This window comes from Cynoglossus semilaevis, chromosome 20 (assembly GCF_000523025.1).
Source record: "Cynoglossus semilaevis isolate Cse_v1.0 chromosome 20, Cse_v1.0, whole genome shotgun sequence".
Classification (NCBI taxonomy): domain Eukaryota; kingdom Metazoa; phylum Chordata; class Actinopteri; order Pleuronectiformes; family Cynoglossidae; genus Cynoglossus; species Cynoglossus semilaevis.
Window position 1 is genome coordinate 2526402 of NC_024326.1, and position 21951 is coordinate 2548352.

A 21951-nucleotide genomic window follows, 5' to 3' on the forward strand; every position below is an offset into this window, starting at 1 on the left:
CAGCAGGACAAAGGCTGAATGATTGGTCCCCTGAGAGTTTCCTCCACTCCTCCCTTTCCCATCTCCCTGCTTGCATTAAACCGCTGCATTATTCACAAGGGAGGCTGTGCATAATGACATCATTACCTCACGTTTCTTTTTTCCTCTTCCTCTCTGTAGCTGTATTTCATGCCTGCCTTTACCACCACAGTCTCCTCATTCTGGCCAACAGCTAATGATAAATTATATGTTTAAACAAATTAATGGACTGCATGTTAATCTCTGCACGTTGAATATGTTGCAGGGCCGTATATACAGGATTTAGGACCTGTGATTCCTTTCTGTAAATTTACAGAACCCTTTATAACTGGAGTTAAAAAAGAAAAGGTCCATGAATAAACATGAGCATATGCTTGTTTTCAGGTCCATCCAGAAGCTGGAGGAGCTGAATGTGGGCATGGAGAATTTAGGGGAGGAGGTGAAGTCTTTGGCCGAGCAGTGTAACGGGAACGGGAACATGCTGCCCTCCGAGGACAACAACAACCTCCCATCTGTGACCCAGGAGGACAGACAGGCCGCAGGGGGAGGGGTGGTGAGCAGCACCCCGCAGCGTGCAGTGGGGGGACGCACAGTTGAACCCCCGGATGAGTCCCCTGTTGTCCCTAAGAGGTAGCTGTGTGACTGTCTAATATCCATGGACTCCTGTCATGTCACAGATCTTGGGTTTATGTAGTAACACTGTTGGTGTTTTTTTGTCAGTGGCCAGAAACAACAAGACGACTCTCCCGGCTCCAACACCCGAAATAAAGAGGTAGGGATGCAAAGATTCCTCCGGCTTTTCCAGAAAAATCTTTGGCTTTTTAAAGATTAAAAAAATATTTACTTTTAAAGTTCTGGGTATCCTAACTCAATCTTTTTCAGAGTGAGAAGCCCAAAGGTCTGTTTGTTCCCATTCACACTCTTGAAGACACTCAGGCCATTCGTGCTGTAGCCTTCCATCCATCTGGATCAATGTACGCTGTGGGATCCAACTCCAAAACTCTACGTGTGTGCGCCTATCCAGAGAAAATCAGCCCCAGGTGATCATGTTAAAGGACTGTCAGTCACTGTACAGCTGTCAATGAGTTATTCTAATTGACAGCTGTATAATTACAGGTCTTAGTTAACCTAAGTAAGCTGTTCATCTGCAGCAGCACATCACAATGTTTTCTTTCTGTGATTAATCAGTTGTTACGTTTCTTCTGTTCTTCCTGTTTACTCCTCGTCTCCTCCCGTCCTCAGTGATTCCAGTACCACAAAGCAGCCAGTTGTTCGGTTCAAGAGGAACAAACACCACAAAGGCTCCATCTACTGTGTGGCCTGGAGTCAATGTGGTCAGCTGCTGGCCACGGGCTCCAATGACAAATATGTGAAGGTTCTGCCTTTCAATGCAGAGACATGTAATGCCACAGGTGAGTGGACATTAGTGGACAATTATTGTGGTCTCTGTTGCCTTCAGATTTGTCAGAGTTTTGTTTGTTTGTGTCCCCTGTGTCCCAGGTCCAGACCTGGAGTTCAGCATGCACGACGGCACCATCAGAGACCTGGCATTCATGGAGGGTCCGGAGAGCGGAGGAGCCATCCTGATCAGTGCTGGTGCAGGAGACTGTAACATCTACACCACAGACTGTCAGCGGGGACAGGGTCTGCACGCCCTCAGTGGACACACGGGTAAACTTTAGTTTCTCTACCTGTCCCCCTGAGCTCAGGGATTGAATCAGTACCAGAGAGACAACTTGTTTTTTTTCTTGTTGTCCAGGTCACATATTGTCTCTGTACACGTGGGGAGGCTGTATGATCGCTTCAGGATCTCAGGATAAAACAGTGCGTTTCTGGGACCTCAGGGTGCCCAGCTGTGTCCGGGTGGTGGGGACAGCTTTCCACGGCTCAGGTTTGTCTAAGATTTTCTGTCTGGGTTTCCTTTAACTCTACGTATTCCAACTTTATTCCCAAATTTTATCCACCTCACAGGAAGTCCTGTTGCCTCAGTGGCAGTGGATCCTAGTAGTCGTCTCCTCGCCACAGGACAGGAAGACAGCGCTTGTATGCTGTACGACATAAGAGGAGGACGGATCGTCCAGGTGTACCGACCGCACAGCAGCGATATCCGATCTGTGAGGTTTTCACCCGGAGCTCACTATCTGCTCACCGGTTCCTACGACACAAAAGTCATGGTCACCAACCTCCAAGGTAGGACTGATCTACAGTCAACGGGCCTTTAGTCTCAGTTTACCTCTTATTTGACTACAACAGGGATTCCTAAGCTTTTTTTGGCCACGCCCCCTTCTGTATATCAACACACCCCCAATTCCCCACACCTTCACAACAAGCTTTCTTATAAAGGCAGCATGTTCAATCATGACCCGAACACACATGTGCATGTGTTTAATAATGAAACTGTCAGCTTTAGAGTATACATTTTAAGAAATATTTACACGTCTTTATTGTGTGGAAAAATCCCACTTTAAAAAAAAAAAAAAACACTCATCAAACCGTCACCACTCAAGTCACACAAGTGTCACTATTGGAGTTGGTGATTTTCTGTCTGTGTCTGTAGGTGATTTGACTAAACCGCTGCCTCTGACTGTGGTGGGAGAACACGGAGACAAGGTCATCCAGTGCCGCTGGCACACGGACGAGCTGTCCTTCCTGTCGTCTTCTGCTGACCGCACTGTCACACTCTGGACACACAACCCATCATAAGCCTCATAGACACAAGCAGTTTGTATAATCTAAAAAGACATCAGTCCTCCTTAACCAACCTGCTCCGCCTGATCTTAGTGTCATCCTTTAACATGTTCACACTTTCTCCTTCTGTCTATAGGAAACAGAAACATGAAAAGCACATGTTACATGTTGTATTATGATTTCACACCGCTGGCACTGTTTTCATGCTGATGCTTTTTTCATTTTTTATAGATTTAAACATTGTAATTCTCTTTAACTGTAATAGACAAGGTTACTTGAACTAGATTATTTAATTTTCCTCTAAACGTTTGTAGGAAAAAATTGAGGGTGTATATGAATAGGACAAAATTTTAATACAATTAGTGCAGCTCACTATTTCAGATATTTATTTTATAGGTTACTTTGCTGCACACGGCGTTGTCACTGGTGTTATTACAAGAACTTTTAGTTATTAACACCATTTAAAAAATAGCAAATCCTACCCAGCGTATCTTTTTTCAAATGAATGTTAAGATTGAACTAAACAAAGTCCTTTTGTTGATGGTGCCTTTTTTAAGTTCCCTTGTTTTTTTAACCTTTAAATATTCCACTTCTTCTCATGCATATCATTTCATTGCAGCTAGCATCTCCCGTTGCTATATTGTATTATAAGAATAAACATAGGAGTCGACCATATGATGTAAAACACAGTGAGCTCTTCTCATTGTGAGGCTAAATTCGTGGAAACTTAACCTGAGTTTGTGGTTGCTTCTCTTTAGGACACGCTGATGTCCAGTATTAGTGTTAACTGCAATATTGTTTCAGTGTAAATAAGCTTCAAATTTTAAATGCCTGCTAACCGTGTCTCTTACAGCCTGCTTACAGTGGAAAATCATGTACATGATAAAGGGACGCTAAAGTGCAACTTATTGTTTAATTCCTTGCTTTGTCTACTGCAGTAACAGAACAATAGAGGTCAGAGTTGGACCAATGATATTCTCTACTGCACACTGAAATTTCAAATGGAAGTGCGGGTTGAAAACAATACTTGATCTGAACCAGTATTGACAGGCACTTTTATTTCTATTATTATTATTCAAGCACTTTTATTTCTAACATTGACTTAACTATAGGTTTAATATTTAAGTTTTTTTATTCTCTCTGTATAGAATATATTGTTTTAACAAATGAAGCCAAACTAATGTGCACACAGATGTATTTATTTCAGTCTCGTTCGTTGTATGTACAGTCATGTTGTAAAATGCCTGCTAATATTAAGCCTTTTTAGTTTTTGTTTTTAAAACTGACCCTGAATAAATTGAAGCTAACAGTCAAACTACTGGTTCCTTCAATAAAGTGTATTTTACACAACTTTGTTCAGTTGCTGAGTTGTTATAGCAAGTTTATAGTTGGCATACAATTGAGCTTGACTTTTGTTTGCTTCTTGACTTATTACTTTAATTATTATATTATATTTTATTATTTTATAATTATTTCAATTATATACATTATTGTTGTAGTTTTATTCACTGTAGTTTTAAAAAAATGCTAATGGTTTAAGGTTCTTCTTAATCAGGTGTTGTTCAATTTTTTGAGAAAAAGTCTCACTTGTTAAATTATTTGGAAGGAACAGGAAAACCGGGCACACAAAGCATTCATAATATAGCATGTTGCCAGTTTCATCAAAGACAGTATTGAGTTCTCTTTCAAACCATTTACACCGACACAAACTTTATACACTTGACTGCCAGTACTTCCGTACATAGACCTGCGCTGTGCAATTCTCGCGAGAAGCAGCAATGATTTCAAACATGGCGGCGTTCAAACGCTGCATGTGAGCAAACAGCGATATCATGAAGTAAGTCCATTTAAAAAATGGATTTCCTTTTGTAAATAACTGACAGAAACACATGACAAGCAAACAGTAGCTGAAGGTCAATTTGCAGTTCAAATAAATGAGTGCTCGGTAGAGTTTCACATATAAAACACCTCCTCAAACTTCAGAACACAACACAGGACACAAACAACTCGTGAAACACATCAACCATCATTCGATCAACAGTTGGACTGGACTTTACAAGGTAATATATTTGACCAAACAACAAAGCCAGGAGCCATCTACAACGCTCACCTTCCAACTCAAACACAGGAAACTCTAAACCCAAAGCACCACCCGATTGGACCAAAAGCTGAACTACGGGTTACTGTAAGGGACAAACGAGAGCTCTCGCTTAATTCTAAAAAGCAAACGCAGAACAACAGTGACACATTGTGGTCTATTTAGGCAACTACTTTACATAAAGATTTTATATAAACCATGTCCAAACATGTAATATTTTTTTCTGCTGCCATAAAGAAATAAAACAGCCCTAAAAGTAAACGATTTATAATTTATATATATATATATATATATATATAAAATTATATTTGTGACTTATAATTGCCTGGTAATAGAGAAAATCGCAGTTTTCAGCCATTTTACCTTACCCTACCAAGAGATAACCTGTTTTTTGACAAAAACAACCAACAAATCCATATAGGAATGAGGTTTATTTATCTGTCCTCACTCAAATGTACAAAAGACAGTAGTAGCTGTACACGGGTTAAATTCATTGTTTTATCAAACAGCTTATAATAATTCTTGTTATTTTCTGTGTGAGGTCTTACACAGTTTCATCAAAAAAGTTACATTCAAATAAAATACACAGTAAAACGTTAAGTGCTGAGTCTTTAGTGATATATCTACATGAAACCACATTTCCTTATAGTATTAGGACGGCAGTCATAAACAGCACAACAGAACACAAACATAATGGTAGCTGTGTTTTGAGAAATACAAATAATAATGAAATATGCCAGTGCACAAAAACACACAAAAAAGGAAAAAAGCATTTGTCCCTGATTTATCTGAAAGTTGTTAGTGTCACGGAAATACTGCGAATGTCCTCGTTTTTGTTATCTCACAAATTGTACACTCACCACGTCCAATGCTGCTCTTTTTTTGTTTTTTATTGCAGTCCACAGCATTGCGAGAAACACTGGAGATGGAAAATGTCCATCACACTGTTGTCATCTCAGTTAGGGGTTGGTGTTGGCCCTGACCTGGCGCTGGCTGCAGAGGGCAGTGTGACTCGCTGCTCGTCCATTCGTTTGGCTTGTGAGCGCATGATGAGGCTGAAGAAGTCCTCGTCCGGTACAGTCGGTCCTCGGGCTGGAGGAGGGGGAGGGGCACAGCGCTGGTCATCGAGACGGGAGCCCTGGAAGATTAAAATATAACTTTGTATTTGTATATAGCTGGTGGAGAAGAAAAAAAGAATATGCTGCACCTTAAAATTAATGATTGTACATGCTTTAATATCACTTGTTTTGTTGTTTTTTTTCTTTTTCATAAATCGAGTAAGAGACTGGAATCTTCTGGAGGTTGACTATAGGATTCAGGAGTTAAATCTCTGAAGCACAGTGTTAAGTCTCAATCTCCTTGGAATTTACATCCTCTGTTACCTGGCACTTGACCAACATGTCAAAGAAGTTGTCGTCAGGCTCAGCGTTGGACATCAGGTGGTTGAGGACGGCACGGTTGCCATTTTGATGAAGTCTGAGGCCGGGCAGGTTTCCTCCTGATCCTTGTGATCCCTCTATCCGCCGACCTGACATGTCAGCTTTTGGAGGCCTCTCGGGGCTGCCATTTAGCGACAGCCTGCTGCCTTTGTCCTGTATGGAGCAGCGCTGGTCGTCCATACGGTTGCTTTGGAAACGACTCAAGAGGTCAAAGAAGCCCTCGTCTCCCAGCACGTCAGGAGTGACTCGCTAAATGATAAGGAAACAAAGATGTGTAAGAACTGAAGAAAGAATGATTCTGGTGTGTAGTGACAGTGTGTACCTTCTGTGGTCCCTGCTCTGATATCTGACTGACATCCAGGGTGTTACTGGTATCCTGGAGAACTTTACTGGAGCCCCCCGTCTTGAACTTCTTCCCCCGAAGACGATTGACAAAGAAGAGCTTGGAGCTGGTCTTGGCCAAGGATGGTTTGGACTGTTTGGTCGGAACACCAATATTCCAATTCTGACCCTTCAGCAAACAAAAAGGATTAGTCACATGGGCTGAATTTAAATCTAAGAGCACTGATTTAGCTTAGCTCTGCTTGGTTCAGATGGACTATTTATTTTTTATTAGGTCTGTGTAAACTGGTAGAAAAAGAGATTATAGTCTGCTGTAATCTAACTATTTCTTAGGACATTAAAGGCATCACTAGTAACATTTATGTAAACCCCTGTATCTAAAGTCTGAGAGATGAAGAGTGATGGGAATAAATTAGAAAAGAAATATTTTAAAATCACTACATTTATCTTGTCTGGAGTCAGTTTCATCAGTTCCAGGTTCTCCATGCTGTGCCTCCTGTTCATCCTTGGCCGGGCTCCTAAAAACACATTCAAATGTGAACATGGCTGCAAATACATTTGGCTGAAGCTGTTCAACAGGCGGTTGTTTTGTTTACCGTGCTGGTTGTAGTCTATGTCCTTGTTCTCTGTGAGGGTGGAGCTGTTCGTGCTGTAGCTCAGACCCAGGACCATCTGGAGGTCCGACACGTTCATACGGGCCGTCAGCTCTCCACTCCTGTCTCCAGTCTGGGACAGGAAACGCATGTTGTTTTACATCTTTCATTCCTGTTGGGTGTTTTTAAGTTTTCAAATTTAATTCACACTTTTCACCTCTTTGCAGATCTCAAGATGTTTCTCAGCAAAGTGCATGGCCTGGTCGTGGTTCCCCAGTGCCGTGTGAGCGTTCCCCAGACTCCAACATGCACGGCCTTCCCCGATCCTGCAACCAGACACAGTAACATTTTATAATGGGCAGAGCAGGAACAAAGCTAAGCTAGGCTTCACAGGCATTTATAAATGTTACACAGTGCAGGTGTTGTACCTGTCGTTGAGGTCCTGGGCTATGATGAGGTGTTTGAGATGATAGTCGATGGCTCTCTCATAGTCCTGCAGCAGTGTGTAGGTGTTTCCCAAACTGTAACAAGCCTGAGCCTCAACCGCTCGATCCTTCAGCTGCCGGGCCAGCTGCAGCGTCCTCCTGACAGACAAACAAAACACACACACACACACGTGTCAACAATGCTTTAACAGGATGAATATTCAGTTTTCTCTTAAGTATATCTGACTTCATTTATATGATAATTAAATTCAGGTCCATATTTAGAACAAATTTGCTGTGACAATGTCCATCACAGATCCCACTGTGAGCTGTGACTTACTTGTAATTCTCAGCCGCCACTTCGTAATCCCCCAAGAAAATATAAGCGTTCCCTAGGTTGCAGTAAGCCCTTCTCTCTGCAGAGCGGTCACCAAACTCCTTTGCTATGAGAAGGCGCTGAAACAGAATTATATTTTAGATTCCCAAGACGAAAGACGTTGTACTTCAAAGTTGCCTGTATTCATTTCAGGGTCTCGTCACACCTGCTCATGTGAAGCCACTGCTTTGCGAAAGTTTCCTAACAGGTAATGGGTGTTGCCGAGGTTCCCGTACGTCCGACCCTGTGCAGCTCTGTCTCTGAGATCCTGCACTATCGACAAATTTGCCCTGAAAGTCGACGCAGGAGCAGGTGAAGAACAGGAACAAGATTCAATATAAAAAAAAATACATTTTTGTATATTTACCTTATAGAATTACTAGACATTTAATTCCTTGTAGGGTCCCCACAACACATGATTTTAGCAATAAAATGTCCCCTCAAGAATAGCTTGCATGACTTACTCGTAGTACTCCGCGGCCTGCCTCAGTGCCGTCATGACCTCCTCTGGGAAATCTCCCGGCTCAGCTCCACTCCAGCAGATACTCTTCCCTTTAGCATGATACACGTTACCAAAGTTATACAGAGCCCGTGCCTGACCCACCTGAAAACATCCAGAGAGAAAAAAAAACAAGTCTTGAAGGCCACTGTTTTCAGTTCATTCCATACCACACCCTGGATCCTCTGCCGTCTCACCTTGTCGTTAGTGTCCCTGGCAATGTCCAAGTGTCTCTGACAGCAAACCATGGCCTCGTCAAACCGACCCAACACCTTCAACGTGTTGCCAAGGTTTCCACTGGCTTTGGCTTCACCCAGCAGGTCACCTATCGTTCTACACACAGGACACACATTTTCACAGGGAAAAATGTTGGTCAATAACTTCTTTGTTTCTTTCTTTCAAGACAAGCATGGATGGATGGATGGATGGATGGATGGATGGATGGATGGATTTTTATCACAAAAATAAATGTCACAAAAATTAGGACACACGTTTAACTCTAGGTCACAAACTCAAACAATTGAGTTGATAAGCAATCGGTCTGCACACTGTATAAAAAGGTTAAAAAAAAGTTTAAAATGTCTCAACATTATCTGGTATTTGTCTAATGTTTACCGTCAAGTAGATTAAATCAAAAGTCGCGTCTAACCTGGTGAGGGTGAGATCATGCCGATGGAATTCCAGGGCCTTGCTGTAGTCATGCAGGTGGAAGTAGGCATTTCCTAGCTGGCTGTAGATGGCGCTGAGCACCTGGAGATCCTCTGTGCCTACCTGGATAGCAGCTTCGAAGAAGGAGACCCCTGCTCTGTAGTCACCGGCCTTACAGAGCCGCTCGCCCTCCAGCGCTAACTCCAGGCAAGACACCTCCATCCTAGAGGGAAGAAGAGTGAGATCATCAGGGTTTTTTTAAGTGTAAAAGATTCTTTAAAAGGAAGAAGGACTATTGATGAACAGCTCAGAGGTGATGTGTTAAAGGCCACAGACCTTCTCTCACTGCCACCTTCATCCATCTGAGCAGCAGATTATTCTAAGCCAAGACTTTTAGCAAGGAAACTGCAGCCACTTCCTTCCACTAGGACAAACAATGGCTCAAACCTCTTTGGCTCAAAAGTCTCTTTGTTATTGTTGGTATCACATTCTTCTAACGTGCCTCTAAAAGTGAAGTACCTTCTTTTTTTAATATACATTTTGTGTAAAATGTATATTTAAACACAAAATTCTGACATAAATCAAGTACTATTTTTTTTAAATGTCAACCATTTAGTCTAAGAAAATGTAAGGATTGCTAAAAGGGCCTGAAACCTGAAGGCTAAGACAAGGGGGAACAGATAGTGTATCCAAACTTTTGTTTTTCAGGAAGCTCTGTTGTTGGAGATTAGCTTCAAACAGTCCTTGTCCAGATTGATGGTTTCAAGACTTCCTAATGTGCTCCACCCACTTTTCTCAGAATGCTCTGACGTGGAGTCTGTCATGTTCAATTGCTCAGACAAAAAAAAACATAAAAGATATTCCTCTAATGTCACCTCCCAGCAGACAACTAGGTCTCCTGGAGCCTCAGGTTTTCACCAAACCTAGTCTTAAATTAAAACCTAAGCAACATGTCATTGGACATGTGACGCAGACCTTTCTGCTGCTTTAAGTATCCCACGAAAACAGCTGGAACACAACGTCATTATTAAAAAAGGAGGATGATCATCATTTGTCAGAGGTTTTTTGGCATCACAAACTGGACAACTGTCTTAGAGAGAGAACTGTGGCACCACAAGGAGGTGTCATCAGCATTCTCTACGTTAATCTGATCAATGTATTGTGCAGCCTTGACAGATTAAGCTTAAGTAGCTTTATTTGTTACAGAGACAGGTAAGAGTCTAAAAATATAATAAACTTCATACGTGGATGAGAATAAAACGTACAACAGAAGCCTTTAGTAAAATGCACAAACACCCTGCATCCAAAACGATGGTCACATGTGATGAAAAACAGGGCTGACGGTAATGAATTTTTCAGGGCTCTTTAAATATTGAAACTGGGGCAAGTCCTATTGTGTGGGGCAGGTCACACCTGCTACCACAGCTCTTTGCCTGGGTCAATAACCGCACAATACACACCGCCAACAAAAAGTCACACTTGGTAATAGTCCCTTGACAGCGCATGAAATATCCTCTTTGACCAAGTTAAGTATCAAACACTAATTGAAGTAAGTGTTGAAGAGGCTAAAAAGCTCCTGCGACAGAGAGGAGAGTCCTACCTGTAGCGGACATGAAGAGACTGCTCCTCAGATCGTGCGCTAACCAATGAGCCACTGGTATCCATAGATGTGCATAACATGAGGGAGAATTCCTCAATGTGTTTTCCAAAAATGGTTGTGTTCAAAACATGTGCCGAAAGAAAAGGAAACTAATCTTTGGTAAAACTCTTCAGTAAAGAAATAAAAGAATATCCCCATAAAAAGTCACAAGAAGTGTGACTGTCCCTCTACGGAAGGTTGACAGGGAACGTGAGCTTCCGAGTGCTGATCATCAGTCCACACACAGGGCTGTGTTTCAGCGTCACAGCTCAACAATCCCTCTTCAGCGGCCCTCTGTGAAGAGAACACAAGATGCTGTATGTGAAGCCTCTTTCTGGACACTGGGTGCCATGGCAACACCAACCAAACAGCAGCATGGGGGGGGGGGGGGGGGCAGGCAGGAAGCTAGAGAGGTGCAGGGTGGTAAGGAACGGCTGCGGAGGTCACAGCAGGCAGGCTGTCAGTCTAAGACGCTGACTCAGATGATCCAGGCTTGGGTATGTGCTGTAAAGCTGCAACATGGTGGGAAAGTTATGTAGGCTTCAACAAGCAGGAAAACAGGGCAGAGGTCGAGGTCATAGAGGTCACTACAAGAGAGACAGCGGAGCAGAGCAGTCGTCACACTAAAGAAAAAAACACACTGTTTTTATCTGAGGTTTGAAGTGAAGTCAGACAGTGATAGGACAACTACGTGGTTTGAAACAGATTGCACCAAGTACAGACCACAGCCAAGCGTTACCTCATGTCTGTATGCGGTCACAGCTACGCCCATTTCTCCCCAATTCTAAACCATGAAACCTTCACCCACACACAAAATGGGAAATAGGTCATTTCAAATGATCCAATGCCCAATGTACTAGGGAGCTTTAAATGCAGTTTAAAAACTCTTTTCTGTGTCCTTAGTCATCACATGTCCAGGTAAAAAAAAAAGAACATGACCAATCAGAATATTTTATATTTTCATGTTTCAGCCTGTTAGTATTAGGTCACATGTAAACCACTGGTTCACAGAAATCCTACACATATTAGAGGTTCATATGTGTACAGTGTGGTAATGGCACACTTTTCCACCACATTTCCAAGAGAGCTGGCTGCTCACACAGCTGCAGTGAGCGTGAACCTGTATTTAACAGGTTATGATGAGCACACCAATAAGAGGTGTGTTCCTTTCCCAGTCATAAATAGGACATGATTTCATGTTGAACACTTGCAGTGGCATTTTGTTTCGCATTTACCACTGACCGATCCACTAAAATAGCTGTGACCTTAAAGTCTAAAATAGGAAACAGCACAAAGCCGTGCACCATGACCCAGCAAAAAATAGCACCAAAACAAAAGAAACAGACAACCAAATAAAGTACTGGAATACTGACCGGTAACTCTTCCACACAGGAACAGGAAATCTGGGAAGTCTGCAACATACAAAGGTGGTGAACATGAACAAGATGACTTAAAAAACAAACTGCTGCACAGAAACACTAGGAACAAACTAATTATGACTTGTATTAACCAGTAAACCCAAGTAACACATGAATTAAATCAAACTGCATTCAAAGCACCGATCACAGTCTCTACTGTATGTTTCGCATTGACACCAGACAATTACTTTTCAGTCGTTAGGATTTAAAATGTCATTAATTCAAAAGACTAGTGTGTTTAGGCAGGGAGTGGTGTGGGGTGTGGAGATCACAACACTGCAAACGAAGGTGTTCCTCAGTTTGGATCACCACAATTTAACTTGTGTATAAAAAATACTAAATAATGACTACGAAAGTTACAACCTACACTGACTACTACCAAATACTAGCAATTTCGTGGAGGTTAAAGGTTCACCTGTCAGTACAATGGTTCACGAAATAAACATAACCATGGAATACGTAACACATTATAAAAATACAATAATACAAATGTTATAATAACAACATCAGGCTATATACAGTATTGCAACACATTTGTTTACCAAACCTATTAAACATAAGCATACAAATTCTTAAAACAAAGATTATGCAGATTATATTGTAACGATTAGATCCATTCATCCTCGGTGATCGGCCGTAAATAACCCATCGACTTAAATCATGAATTCGGCTGATTTCAGTGTTAGGTGTAATACACATCAACAATGGCAACAGCACAACAGTATCCAGCAACACGTTAGCCATCTAGCATTTAGCCGCTGAACTTACGTTAGTGGATCCAGTTCGAACAATGGAGACGTGTTCTCTTTATTCCCGACTTTCTCAAAAGAAAAAGAAACATGGGGACGTACAAAACGTAAAAAAAGGAGTCTGTATTTTACAGAAAAAAAACGATTGATATCCAGTGAAGCACTACATTATCCCTAAAGTTTTAGATAACTTAACTTTTTTAGTAGTGGAAAAGATGTTAAACCGTGTGTCTGCCTTAGCCAATCGGTGTTTTCCAAAGACAACCAATCAGAGGACGACATTCAAAGAGTCGCTCCACCCCCATCTAACCGTCATTGGTCCGTTAAATTTAAATAGGAAAGACATGACGTACACTGGAGCTGTCAAAAACCTATGTTATGGAGGGGAGATATACCACAACTATACCATTTTAATTATTGTTCCAGATTGCTCACCTTTCTTCAACATAATTAATTACATATGAACAAATTTAAATGTAAATGATCAGATAGTTGATTTAAAATTCGTATCTAACGGGGGATTTGTGCCTGTTATATTTGTTTAAAATGCATCTTTTGCAGTTTAAGCAGATTTTGATATCCTTAGGAATATTTTATTCGTTAGACATTTGCTAGCCTTGACCTACAGTTAGGCTAACAGTGGAACAGCATTTACTTTTTAGGTTTTTACTAACACTGCCTCAGGAACAGTAGTTAAACATTAACTTGCAGTAACTGCCTATATTTATCAAATTGTCTAAACAGACCAGGAATAAGAATGAATTCCTGGATGATTTCAACTGATGCTACTCAATAAAATGAAGGTCTACTCTTTACAACTGTACCTATTTAAAGCACTTTGTGTCATGGTCCAAATATTATCATTACCTGCTCCAAGGCTGTGACTCCTGCTGGACGTTAGGTGCTCGACTACAGACGCTCAGCGTTCATTCTGTACATTATTGATGACACCAGAGAAACTGAAACCTGTCAGAGAAAACATGTGTCCTGGTCTGACGATTCTGCCCAGAGCTCGCTGACCATGGGATCAACCTGGACCCTGGAGGACACACAACTACGGTACGTTAAAGAAGCATACGCTTAAACAATAGAACAGAAATTTGTGTAAAATGTCTGACTGTAATGCAGAAGCTATAAACTCAATTTCTGCTAAAGTTGTCACATCTTCAAGAGCGTGAAATTAAAATTCCAGTCTGTACTTTGTTGATTGACTTGCACCTTTATTTATCAGGCATGACGGCAAACAGATTTTTTTCTTTTTTTATTATTAGCATATTTACATACTAGTCCATATGTCTTTTTTTAGCATATTTACATACTAGTCCATATGTGAAATAAACAAATTAGAAATTGATGCCTGACACTCCAAAAACACATGGTACCACACGTATTTATACGCAGCACAAGTCAGCTTATACACCATAGTAGCAGAATGTGTATAAAAAGACAACAAGTTTGTCTATCAAAAAATTCTAATTCTAATTAAATAAAAATCAATGATGATTGTAGAATTTCTAAACCAGTAACAGAAGAGCATAGGCTGCTCTACACCAATAAAAATCAATGATGATAACAGAAGAGCATAGGCTGCTCTACACGCTTTCAGTCACTCCATATGCTTTAATACTGGACATGTTGGTCTTTGATGTGTTTATATGATTTAATTAGTTTTTCAAATAGGGAGTTGAAATGTAAAATATATCAGGTGATCCACATCCACACTGTCTGACCCATAGGAATCACTCATCCGATGTCACATAAACCGATAGTCATATGTTAATTAACACCTAAGTATATTCTGATCCAGTGTTTTTGCTTCACAGTGTTAGTTGCTAAGTGATGAGCAGGTGTTCCATTCTTTGCTTGAACCCCCCCCCCCATGCAGGTGACAACAGCCTAAATCGTGTGCTGGCGGACAGAAGTGTCCATGGAGGGGGATCCTGAGAATTCAGATGAGGACTGTCAGGGCACCACTGTGCTGTGGGAGAAGTGCATCCAGCAGAGCATTATTGTGGACCTCAGTGAGGACGAAAGTCTCCACCTCAGTGATTTGGACGGTTCTATGGCTTTACATGTTTCCCAAACAGAGTCTGCTGCTTCAGAGACCAGCCTTCATCTCGGTGGTGAGTCCTAGAAAAACTACTCGCTACGATGCCCTTTCCACTGCACCACATCAGTGTTCGATGTTCAACACCAAAAAACCACCCAGATATTTTTGAAAAAAAGATTTGTTCATGATTTTTTTTCCCACTAATTCATAATATAAATTAAATGATCATCAAGGGAAATGGTCCCAGGGATTGGAGCTTCATACAGATACTCATATGGGATTTCCAAAGTAAAACAAAGAACATAGTGCCACTACATAATAAAACATTATGAAGTTAAAAAACCCACTACAATTTGTCTTTGACTGGCAGGAAGTGCTGAGTTGTCAGGTTTGGATGACAGCTCCTCCAGTGGGTCCAGTGATGTGACCAGTCTCAGCGACAGGCTGGTAGAGACCAGAACCAAGACCAGTGCAACCCACATGTCTCCTCAAAGACCAAACACAATGCAAGATGATCCATCTTTAAAAGTGGATGATGACGACTTGGCCCAAAATACCAGTGATGAAGAACAGGAGGATCTACCTTATGATGGTGATTTTGGAAGTCCATACTTTAACCAGACGTGTAGCCCTGAGGGCAACACTAGCCCTGACAGAAGAGAAAATGTGAATGGAAGTCCTGATGGTCCTGCTCTGCTGGAGTTATCCCTAAAATCTGAAGGCGATCTTGTTGATGGCAGTGCTGAAACAGCTTTGTCACAAGACCACTCTGAGATTAACGCTTCCAAACCTGATCATCTCACAGCATCAAACCTTCATCCTGAACCAGCAGACTTCAACCAGTTGTTAACACAACACTTTCCACAGTTAGAGATGATATTTCCAGGTAGAATGATCGATGCAGAGAGCCTGCCTGAAGTTTCTTTACTGGAAAGTATGGACGACACATTATTGAGCCTGGCTCTAACACGTAGCACAAAAAAGCAGAGGGAGAACCATGTGCTCAGTGGGTCTGAGAGCTGTTCTGGTAGAACAGAGGACCAAAGCCAAGCTGTATTGGATCATATAAGTTTACATGATGAAGATGAGACTAAGGTTGACATCACATCAGCTGCTGACAGTGTTGCATCCAGCACAGTATTAAAGCAAAGCAGTGCACAGAACAGCACAGTAGAACTAATAAAGCAGGACAAGTCTGAGGTCCATGATCAGATCCAGAGAATCCCACCACTCGTTCGCACCAGATCCCTCAGTGAGATGAAGTACGGTCAAGGCCAGGTCCATTATCCACTTCCTGATTTTTCAAAAGTGGCCCCCAAAGTGAAAATCCCCAAAGTCCCTACTGGACCAACCAAACCTGCACCTGCGACGCAGAATGTCAGCACCATGCACAGAACCCAGTCCTCTCCAGATATGTTGGATGTCGTTAGCAGAGTCCTGGAAGATTCAGTCCAGCTCCTGGAGAGGCCTTATGTCTTCGGAGATGAGGAGAGCCAGACTCCCGGAGCACTAGTGCACCATCTGCAGGTAAAAAACTTCAACACTCACACGCTGCGCCCGAAATGTTAGCTTTTCTTTCTTTTGAATAATTGTTTCTTTTTTATAACTTCTTAGGCTGAATATGACAAATTACTAACCAAATATGCAGAGGCAGAGAATCTTATTGATCAAATGCGACTGGGAACAAACGTAAGTCAAACTTCAGAAAGCATGGGAAGCTTTTCTACATGATGTTGTCATGGTTATATTTTATACATGATATAAACTTGTTAATAGACTCAGCCGTCCTCAGATGTGAAGCTCTTCTCAGACTGTGGTAGCCATGACGGCGAGGGAAACTCAGCTGAGGGAAGCCATCTTGGATCCTTGCCTCCTCATCTTCCAGCATCTGGTCTGACATTTGATATTATAACGTGCTGTTGCTTATGCTGCCCTAAAATGATGCACTGAAGTGTAACAAGTTTCCTTAGTGACAAACAGGCTCAGGTGACACTGCTCCAGTGCTGAAGACAGAAAGTGCTTTTGAAGTAATTAATCTAAGTGTAAAACAATAAGGATCAACTCAACAACCTGACCACAAAGAACGTTTCGATTTATATATCAAATGATCCAATTACAATTTTAACAGTAACTCAATTATAATCAATCTAGTCAATTTGTATTGGTGGATATAGAGAATTGTGCATTACCCTTGACACTATAGAGTGTGTTCAGACTCTGACTCTGGGTCAACTTTTTAAGGTGGACCCTTTCTTTTACTTTTAAGTAATATTTTACAACATAAGTTGGATTTATATTTGTTCTCACTATATTTTAATACATTTTGGCTGATTTTGCGTGTAACAACAATCACATTGCACATCCGGTGAAGTATCACAGATGCCACTTTCACACTGTCATATCCAGAAAACAAATTGGAAACCAAAGACATTCTACGTTCTCCCTGAATATATTTGACAAAAAAAAAATCTCTAAACGTTTTCAGAAGTCAACGGTCTTAATGGAATAACAGCACCTCGGTGTGAGACAACAAACGAAGCCCCCCTACGTCTCCCCCAACCCGAAGAAGGTCCCAGTGAAGGGGACAGAATGACGGCAGAGTTGAGAGACATCATGAAGCCATTCACGCAGAAAGTGAGTTTGAAAACAGGAACTGAATGTTAAAACGGAAATGAATAATGATAATGTAACACACTGTATGTACTGACCATCCACAAACAATAATTAACATTTGACAAAGATGATAGGAACACAGTAGACCAGTAAAGAATAATGAATCAACTTAATAAATACATTTTAGGTGGAAGAATTCAGAGTGGGTGTCAACAACAAGACGATCAGCACAGGAGAACAGCAGATGGTGAGAACACAGGGAGTGTTTCTGTTGATTGTCAGGGAATGACCTGAGCATAAAGTGTATTTCCAATTCAGATATTGAGGAGCATGATGGAGGCCCAGGACCAACTGGAGAGGAACTACATGAGTAAGAAGGAGGAGCACAGAGCACTGGAGATGCAGAATTACATGGGTCTAACTAGGAACACTGGCACCTTTGACCCAAACAGGTGACGGAGACATTTCTTGTATTGATTTCCGTCGGTGAAATCTGCCTGCATCAATAAACATGTACATGTCTGTTTGGACGTGTCTGTGTGCAGGCTGATGGAGGGCGACATCTTCAGAATTGGAATGCTCCTGGACAACGTCAAGGAGATGATTGACAGAAACATGTGTGAGCTGATGTCTCCACCGCTCTCGTCTTCCACACCAACACCCACTCAGGAGATAGAAGTTGTGAGGCTCTGTCCTTTCTCCACACAAACACCTTCCCCTCCACCATCCTTCCATCAGGTAAACACACTGGTGTGTGTGTGTGTATGTGTGTGTGTGGGGGGGGTGTCTCACCCTAACTAACCACAATTTGATTGTTCCAGGGTACGTGTGCAGGTTTTTCTGACTTAAATTGCGAGACGGAGACACAGGAGGTGAATGTAACGGCAGAGGATGTAGAGGAGGACAGTGAGTTGCATGGAGGAGGCGCAGTGGAACAAAGAAGAGAGAGTGCGAACCACACCACCCATTATAATGGCTGTCATTTAGGGTAAAGAGTGAACAGTGTCTATTTATTTTCAAATAAATGCAAATGTGAACGTAAAATGGAATGTGGTGGCAGAATTTGAATTGCTTTACCATTTATTTTAAAGGGACATCCCATCCATCAAATGAAACAATGATGATGAGTGGTCCTTTGTGTTTGTTTGTGCTCAAATAATACAACACGTTCCTAGCCCTCATGTGCCCAGATCCTGTTTCAGGTGCAGGATCAGGGCTGGTGTTAGGTTCCAGTTCTGCTAAAGTAAACAGTGTTTGGATCTGTGTGAGCAGCGACTCTTCTCTGACTGTTTCGCAGGAGCCCACGAGCCTCTCTGGAGAGACTGGACATAGAGATAACTAAGGATGAAGAAGACCACGAAGAGGAGAGTGGCTCTGCTTCCACAAAGGAGGGAGTTCACCGTGACACATCGGCATGTGTGAGCAGAACCAGCTTATCCTCAAGACAGAGCGACTGGACTTACGAAAGGTGAGGGTTGATTATGGTCAGTCTCTACGTTACCACTCTTCTTTCCATTTCCTCTCTGTAATGCTAAAACACTGTAACGAAGCCAAGGCTGGACCAGAACATCCCATAAGCATCACTATATGTCCCCAGTTTGAATGACCTGTGTCACTGCTTGTTTTCTGCAGCCACAGCCCTGTGGTTCCTGCAGCTGGACCACAGGGTGAATGTGATCTGGGTGACTGTGTGAGCCTGGCTGTGGAGGTCTCCTCTTATTCTGAAGTACCACAACTATCAGACACTCACAGCCACTCACAGCCTCCTCTGAACAACACATGTGCATCACAGGTCAGTAACAGTACAATAATGAGTCAGGTCAGATTGCATTTTTTGGGGTTGGATTCTTAAACAATTAACATTTAAGAATAAAAAAAAATGCCATTTGCTATTGGCCTGGGAAACTGGCTAAATGTAATATTAAAACAACCTGAAGCTGAATTAGGTGGATTTTACACAGAACACGGAGCCTGTGTCCTGCTAGAGCTGAGCTCTTAAACCACAACCTCCAGAGCTCACTGCATTATTGATATATCACTGCCCCAGTTAGGAAGCATAAATGATGATGGATTTCTATTTGGAAATAAGTCTTGATGAACTGTCAGTTTAAATTAAAAAACAACAACAACAACAACAACAAAACTTCAGCAGCAACTTTTATGTCAGTGTTGGATAAAAGCTTCTGCTAAATTTATAAATGTAATATAAGGGTGACATATTGTATATGCATGCTGCCCCTCCCATTTCAAGCTATGACATCTTAATGATTTAGTGGGCATTGTTGTCTACTACCAGGCAGCACAGGTACATCATCATCATCATCATCATCATCATCATCATCATCATCATCATCATCATCATCATCATCATCATCATTCTGAGTTTGTTTATTTGTGCAGATGATTGTGATCCCAGAGACAGACAGTGGCTTTGGAAGCTCTTATTTGAATCAGTCAGGTTCTGGAGTATCTCAACCAAATCTTACTGCAGAGAGGTATGTACTGCAACTATACAAACACTGAGTTGATCACATGACTACCAGAGAGATTGAACTATGTGTGTGTGTGTATCTAGTTCTGCTGCACCATCCCAAATTGATCTAAGCGACTCAGACAGAGAAAGCTCCAGCTCCAACCTGCAGACAGCTCTTCACTCAGCTCCTGTAGATACCCAGCAGTGGGTCAGCTCTCACACACTGGTCCAAACACAGTCCTGTGGTGCAGTGGAGCTGTGGGTGGAGAGCACTACCAAGGAAGCTTCCCTCCGGCTGCAAGGTGAGCACAACCTTGTCATATCATCATAACATAGTTCTTTATCTTCCTCAAACTTTGTCCTGGAATTCCATCTTCTCTGTTTCTGTCCTGGCCAGGTTCTGACCCTGCTCTGCCTGCTCAGATCCATCACCACGTTTCTGAACCTCTGCTCCACACGAACATGGAATCAGAGGAGAGAGGCAGCCAAGCCTGCTCCTGCTCTTGTAGTAACCGGTTGGCAATAAAGTTAACATTTAAAATCTATTTTTTAATACATTATTTACTCTCAACATTAATATCTGAACTTGTATTTGTGTTTGTCTAGTGAAGCCCTGCTTGCCCTAAAGTCAGAGGTGTTCAGGCTGAAGAAGGACCTGGAGGAAGGCTTGGTCCAGCTGCCTCAACTGGCCCAGAAAATGGACTATCTTACCGCCAAATATAGACAGGATCGTCAGGCCCGCAAGTCTAAAACCAGGTCCAGGACTCACAACAGACCGTCTCGTCAGAGGTCAGTAACAATTTATAAAGTTGTTGTCGAAGAAATAGGTGAACAATCTAGATAGGCACAAATCTCATCTGATACATGTTTAAAACAAGATCAATTCTGCTGCCAGTCCATCTAGAGTAGACGACTGGATTTCTTCAGACATGGACCTCAGCAGGAGCAAAGGTACTGCCCAACACTCATCACTTTTGTACTGTCTTTGTGTACAAATCTCTTTCCATTCTTCTTCTTATTATTATTATTACTATTATTTTTCCAGATACAAATAGTGATTATACAGCAGCCTCAGACGTCTTGTCGCAGTACTACAGCTCACCAGCAGGGAGCAGGAGAGGCAGCAGTGTGCACTTAGGACAGAGGACGCTGCAGAGCAGCAGAGGTCAAAGCCAGTTTTATTTTGGAGAGTGTTCTGAATTTTCTTCAAAGTTAACAATACCTTAAATCAAGTTGAACAGAAAAATATTTTTACTTCTTCGTGTGCAGAAGGAAAAAGCTCAGCAAAAAGTTCTGGACTGAGCTGCTCCAGTTTTAACGGAGGAAAAAGAGACATTTCTGAGCCACAATGTGAGTTACTTTCTGATCTGATTTTGATTTTTGATAATGTAGATGAATTCTGATGTTCTTAACAAACTGAAAATGAAATTTAAATGAAAATATACACACTGTGTAGTACTTCTTGTGTCACTGCAGCTTTTGTGGAGAGTTTTTACTCCAAGGAGAGTTGGTCTCCCTTCTCCTCTCCATCCCTCCAGAAGCCCCTCCTCCAGGTCAACTACTGCTCCTCCAGCAGTTTACCTGCCAGGTAAAGAACAACAAACAAGCAAACACCTGATCACAGCTACTCTAAGGTGACATTTTCATGGTCACAAGGTATCGATACAATAGTAATTGGTACACGAGGTATCAATAATTACTGTTATTATAAACATTTCACCATGCTGTTTCACAACACACGTCATTTTCAATTCCAGATTTAAAGTAAGGGAGCCTCAACTCGACTCACTGATCCATCACAGGAAAAGATCCACCCAGTCGGACACGGCACTGCTACCCAGCGACGTGTACTTCCAACGCACCCTGTCTCCTGAGACGGTGTT

At 41.9% G+C, this 21951-nt stretch overlaps 3 protein-coding genes and 1 long non-coding RNA gene across 6 annotated transcripts in view; 2 read left to right on the forward strand and 2 right to left on the reverse strand.

The window, feature by feature from the left end:
* Positions 1 to 3977, forward strand: part of wdr47a (WD repeat domain 47a) — an 11088-nt gene extending 7111 nt beyond the window's left edge. The window contains exons 10-17 of the mRNA XM_008333857.3: positions 403 to 648; positions 739 to 790; positions 901 to 1058; positions 1261 to 1430; positions 1519 to 1689; positions 1778 to 1909; positions 1990 to 2208; positions 2576 to 3977. Of these exons, the coding sequence (XP_008332079.1) occupies positions 403 to 648; positions 739 to 790; positions 901 to 1058; positions 1261 to 1430; positions 1519 to 1689; positions 1778 to 1909; positions 1990 to 2208; positions 2576 to 2721 (1294 nt within the window). The 3' untranslated portion in view covers positions 2722 to 3977. The remainder of the gene's footprint in view (positions 1 to 402; positions 649 to 738; positions 791 to 900; positions 1059 to 1260; positions 1431 to 1518; positions 1690 to 1777; positions 1910 to 1989; positions 2209 to 2575) is intronic.
* Positions 2389 to 5005, reverse strand: LOC107990138 (uncharacterized). The gene is made up of 3 exons (XR_001761685.2): positions 4817 to 5005; positions 2781 to 2836; positions 2389 to 2699 (listed from the first exon to the last, which is right to left on the reverse strand). It is a non-coding gene; the product is annotated as an uncharacterized LOC107990138 (long non-coding RNA).
* Positions 5006 to 5220: 215 nt separating this feature from the next.
* Positions 5221 to 13184, reverse strand: gpsm2 (G protein signaling modulator 2). Of its 3 annotated transcripts, XM_025066292.1 has the most exons (15): positions 12952 to 13184; positions 12139 to 12177; positions 10727 to 11059; positions 9128 to 9349; positions 8676 to 8811; positions 8444 to 8583; positions 8146 to 8269; positions 7944 to 8059; positions 7607 to 7762; positions 7396 to 7504; positions 7182 to 7311; positions 7027 to 7103; positions 6566 to 6754; positions 6187 to 6492; positions 5221 to 5942 (listed from the first exon to the last, which is right to left on the reverse strand). In XM_025066292.1, the coding sequence occupies exons 3-15, from the start codon at positions 10804 to 10806 to the stop codon at positions 5760 to 5762; spliced, it is 1968 nt and encodes a 655-aa protein (XP_024922060.1). In that variant the 5' UTR covers positions 10807 to 11059; positions 12139 to 12177; positions 12952 to 13184; the 3' UTR covers positions 5221 to 5759. The 3 variants fall into 3 exon arrangements, with proteins under 3 accessions (XP_024922060.1, XP_008332077.1, XP_008332076.2); XM_008333855.3 differs by lacking the exon at positions 10727 to 11059; XM_008333854.3 differs by lacking the exons at positions 10727 to 11059; positions 12139 to 12177; positions 12952 to 13184 and adding an exon at positions 9463 to 9503.
* Positions 13185 to 13300: 116 nt separating this feature from the next.
* aknad1 (AKNA domain containing 1) overlaps positions 13301 to 21951 on the forward strand; it is an 8992-nt gene continuing 341 nt past the window's right edge. The window contains exons 1-21 of the mRNA XM_008333942.3: positions 13301 to 13991; positions 14818 to 15055; positions 15353 to 16509; positions 16597 to 16671; positions 16759 to 16873; positions 17468 to 17616; positions 17783 to 17842; positions 17914 to 18047; positions 18141 to 18333; positions 18417 to 18583; positions 18893 to 19063; positions 19228 to 19387; positions 19996 to 20090; positions 20171 to 20370; positions 20466 to 20583; positions 20675 to 20857; positions 20964 to 21019; positions 21114 to 21233; positions 21338 to 21418; positions 21545 to 21656; positions 21826 to 21946. Coding sequence (XP_008332164.1) covers positions 14860 to 15055; positions 15353 to 16509; positions 16597 to 16671; positions 16759 to 16873; positions 17468 to 17616; positions 17783 to 17842; positions 17914 to 18047; positions 18141 to 18333; positions 18417 to 18583; positions 18893 to 19063; positions 19228 to 19387; positions 19996 to 20090; positions 20171 to 20370; positions 20466 to 20583; positions 20675 to 20857; positions 20964 to 21019; positions 21114 to 21233; positions 21338 to 21418; positions 21545 to 21656; positions 21826 to 21946 — 3663 coding nt within the window. The 5' untranslated portion in view covers positions 13301 to 13991; positions 14818 to 14859. The remainder of the gene's footprint in view (positions 13992 to 14817; positions 15056 to 15352; positions 16510 to 16596; positions 16672 to 16758; positions 16874 to 17467; positions 17617 to 17782; positions 17843 to 17913; positions 18048 to 18140; positions 18334 to 18416; positions 18584 to 18892; positions 19064 to 19227; positions 19388 to 19995; positions 20091 to 20170; positions 20371 to 20465; positions 20584 to 20674; positions 20858 to 20963; positions 21020 to 21113; positions 21234 to 21337; positions 21419 to 21544; positions 21657 to 21825; positions 21947 to 21951) is intronic.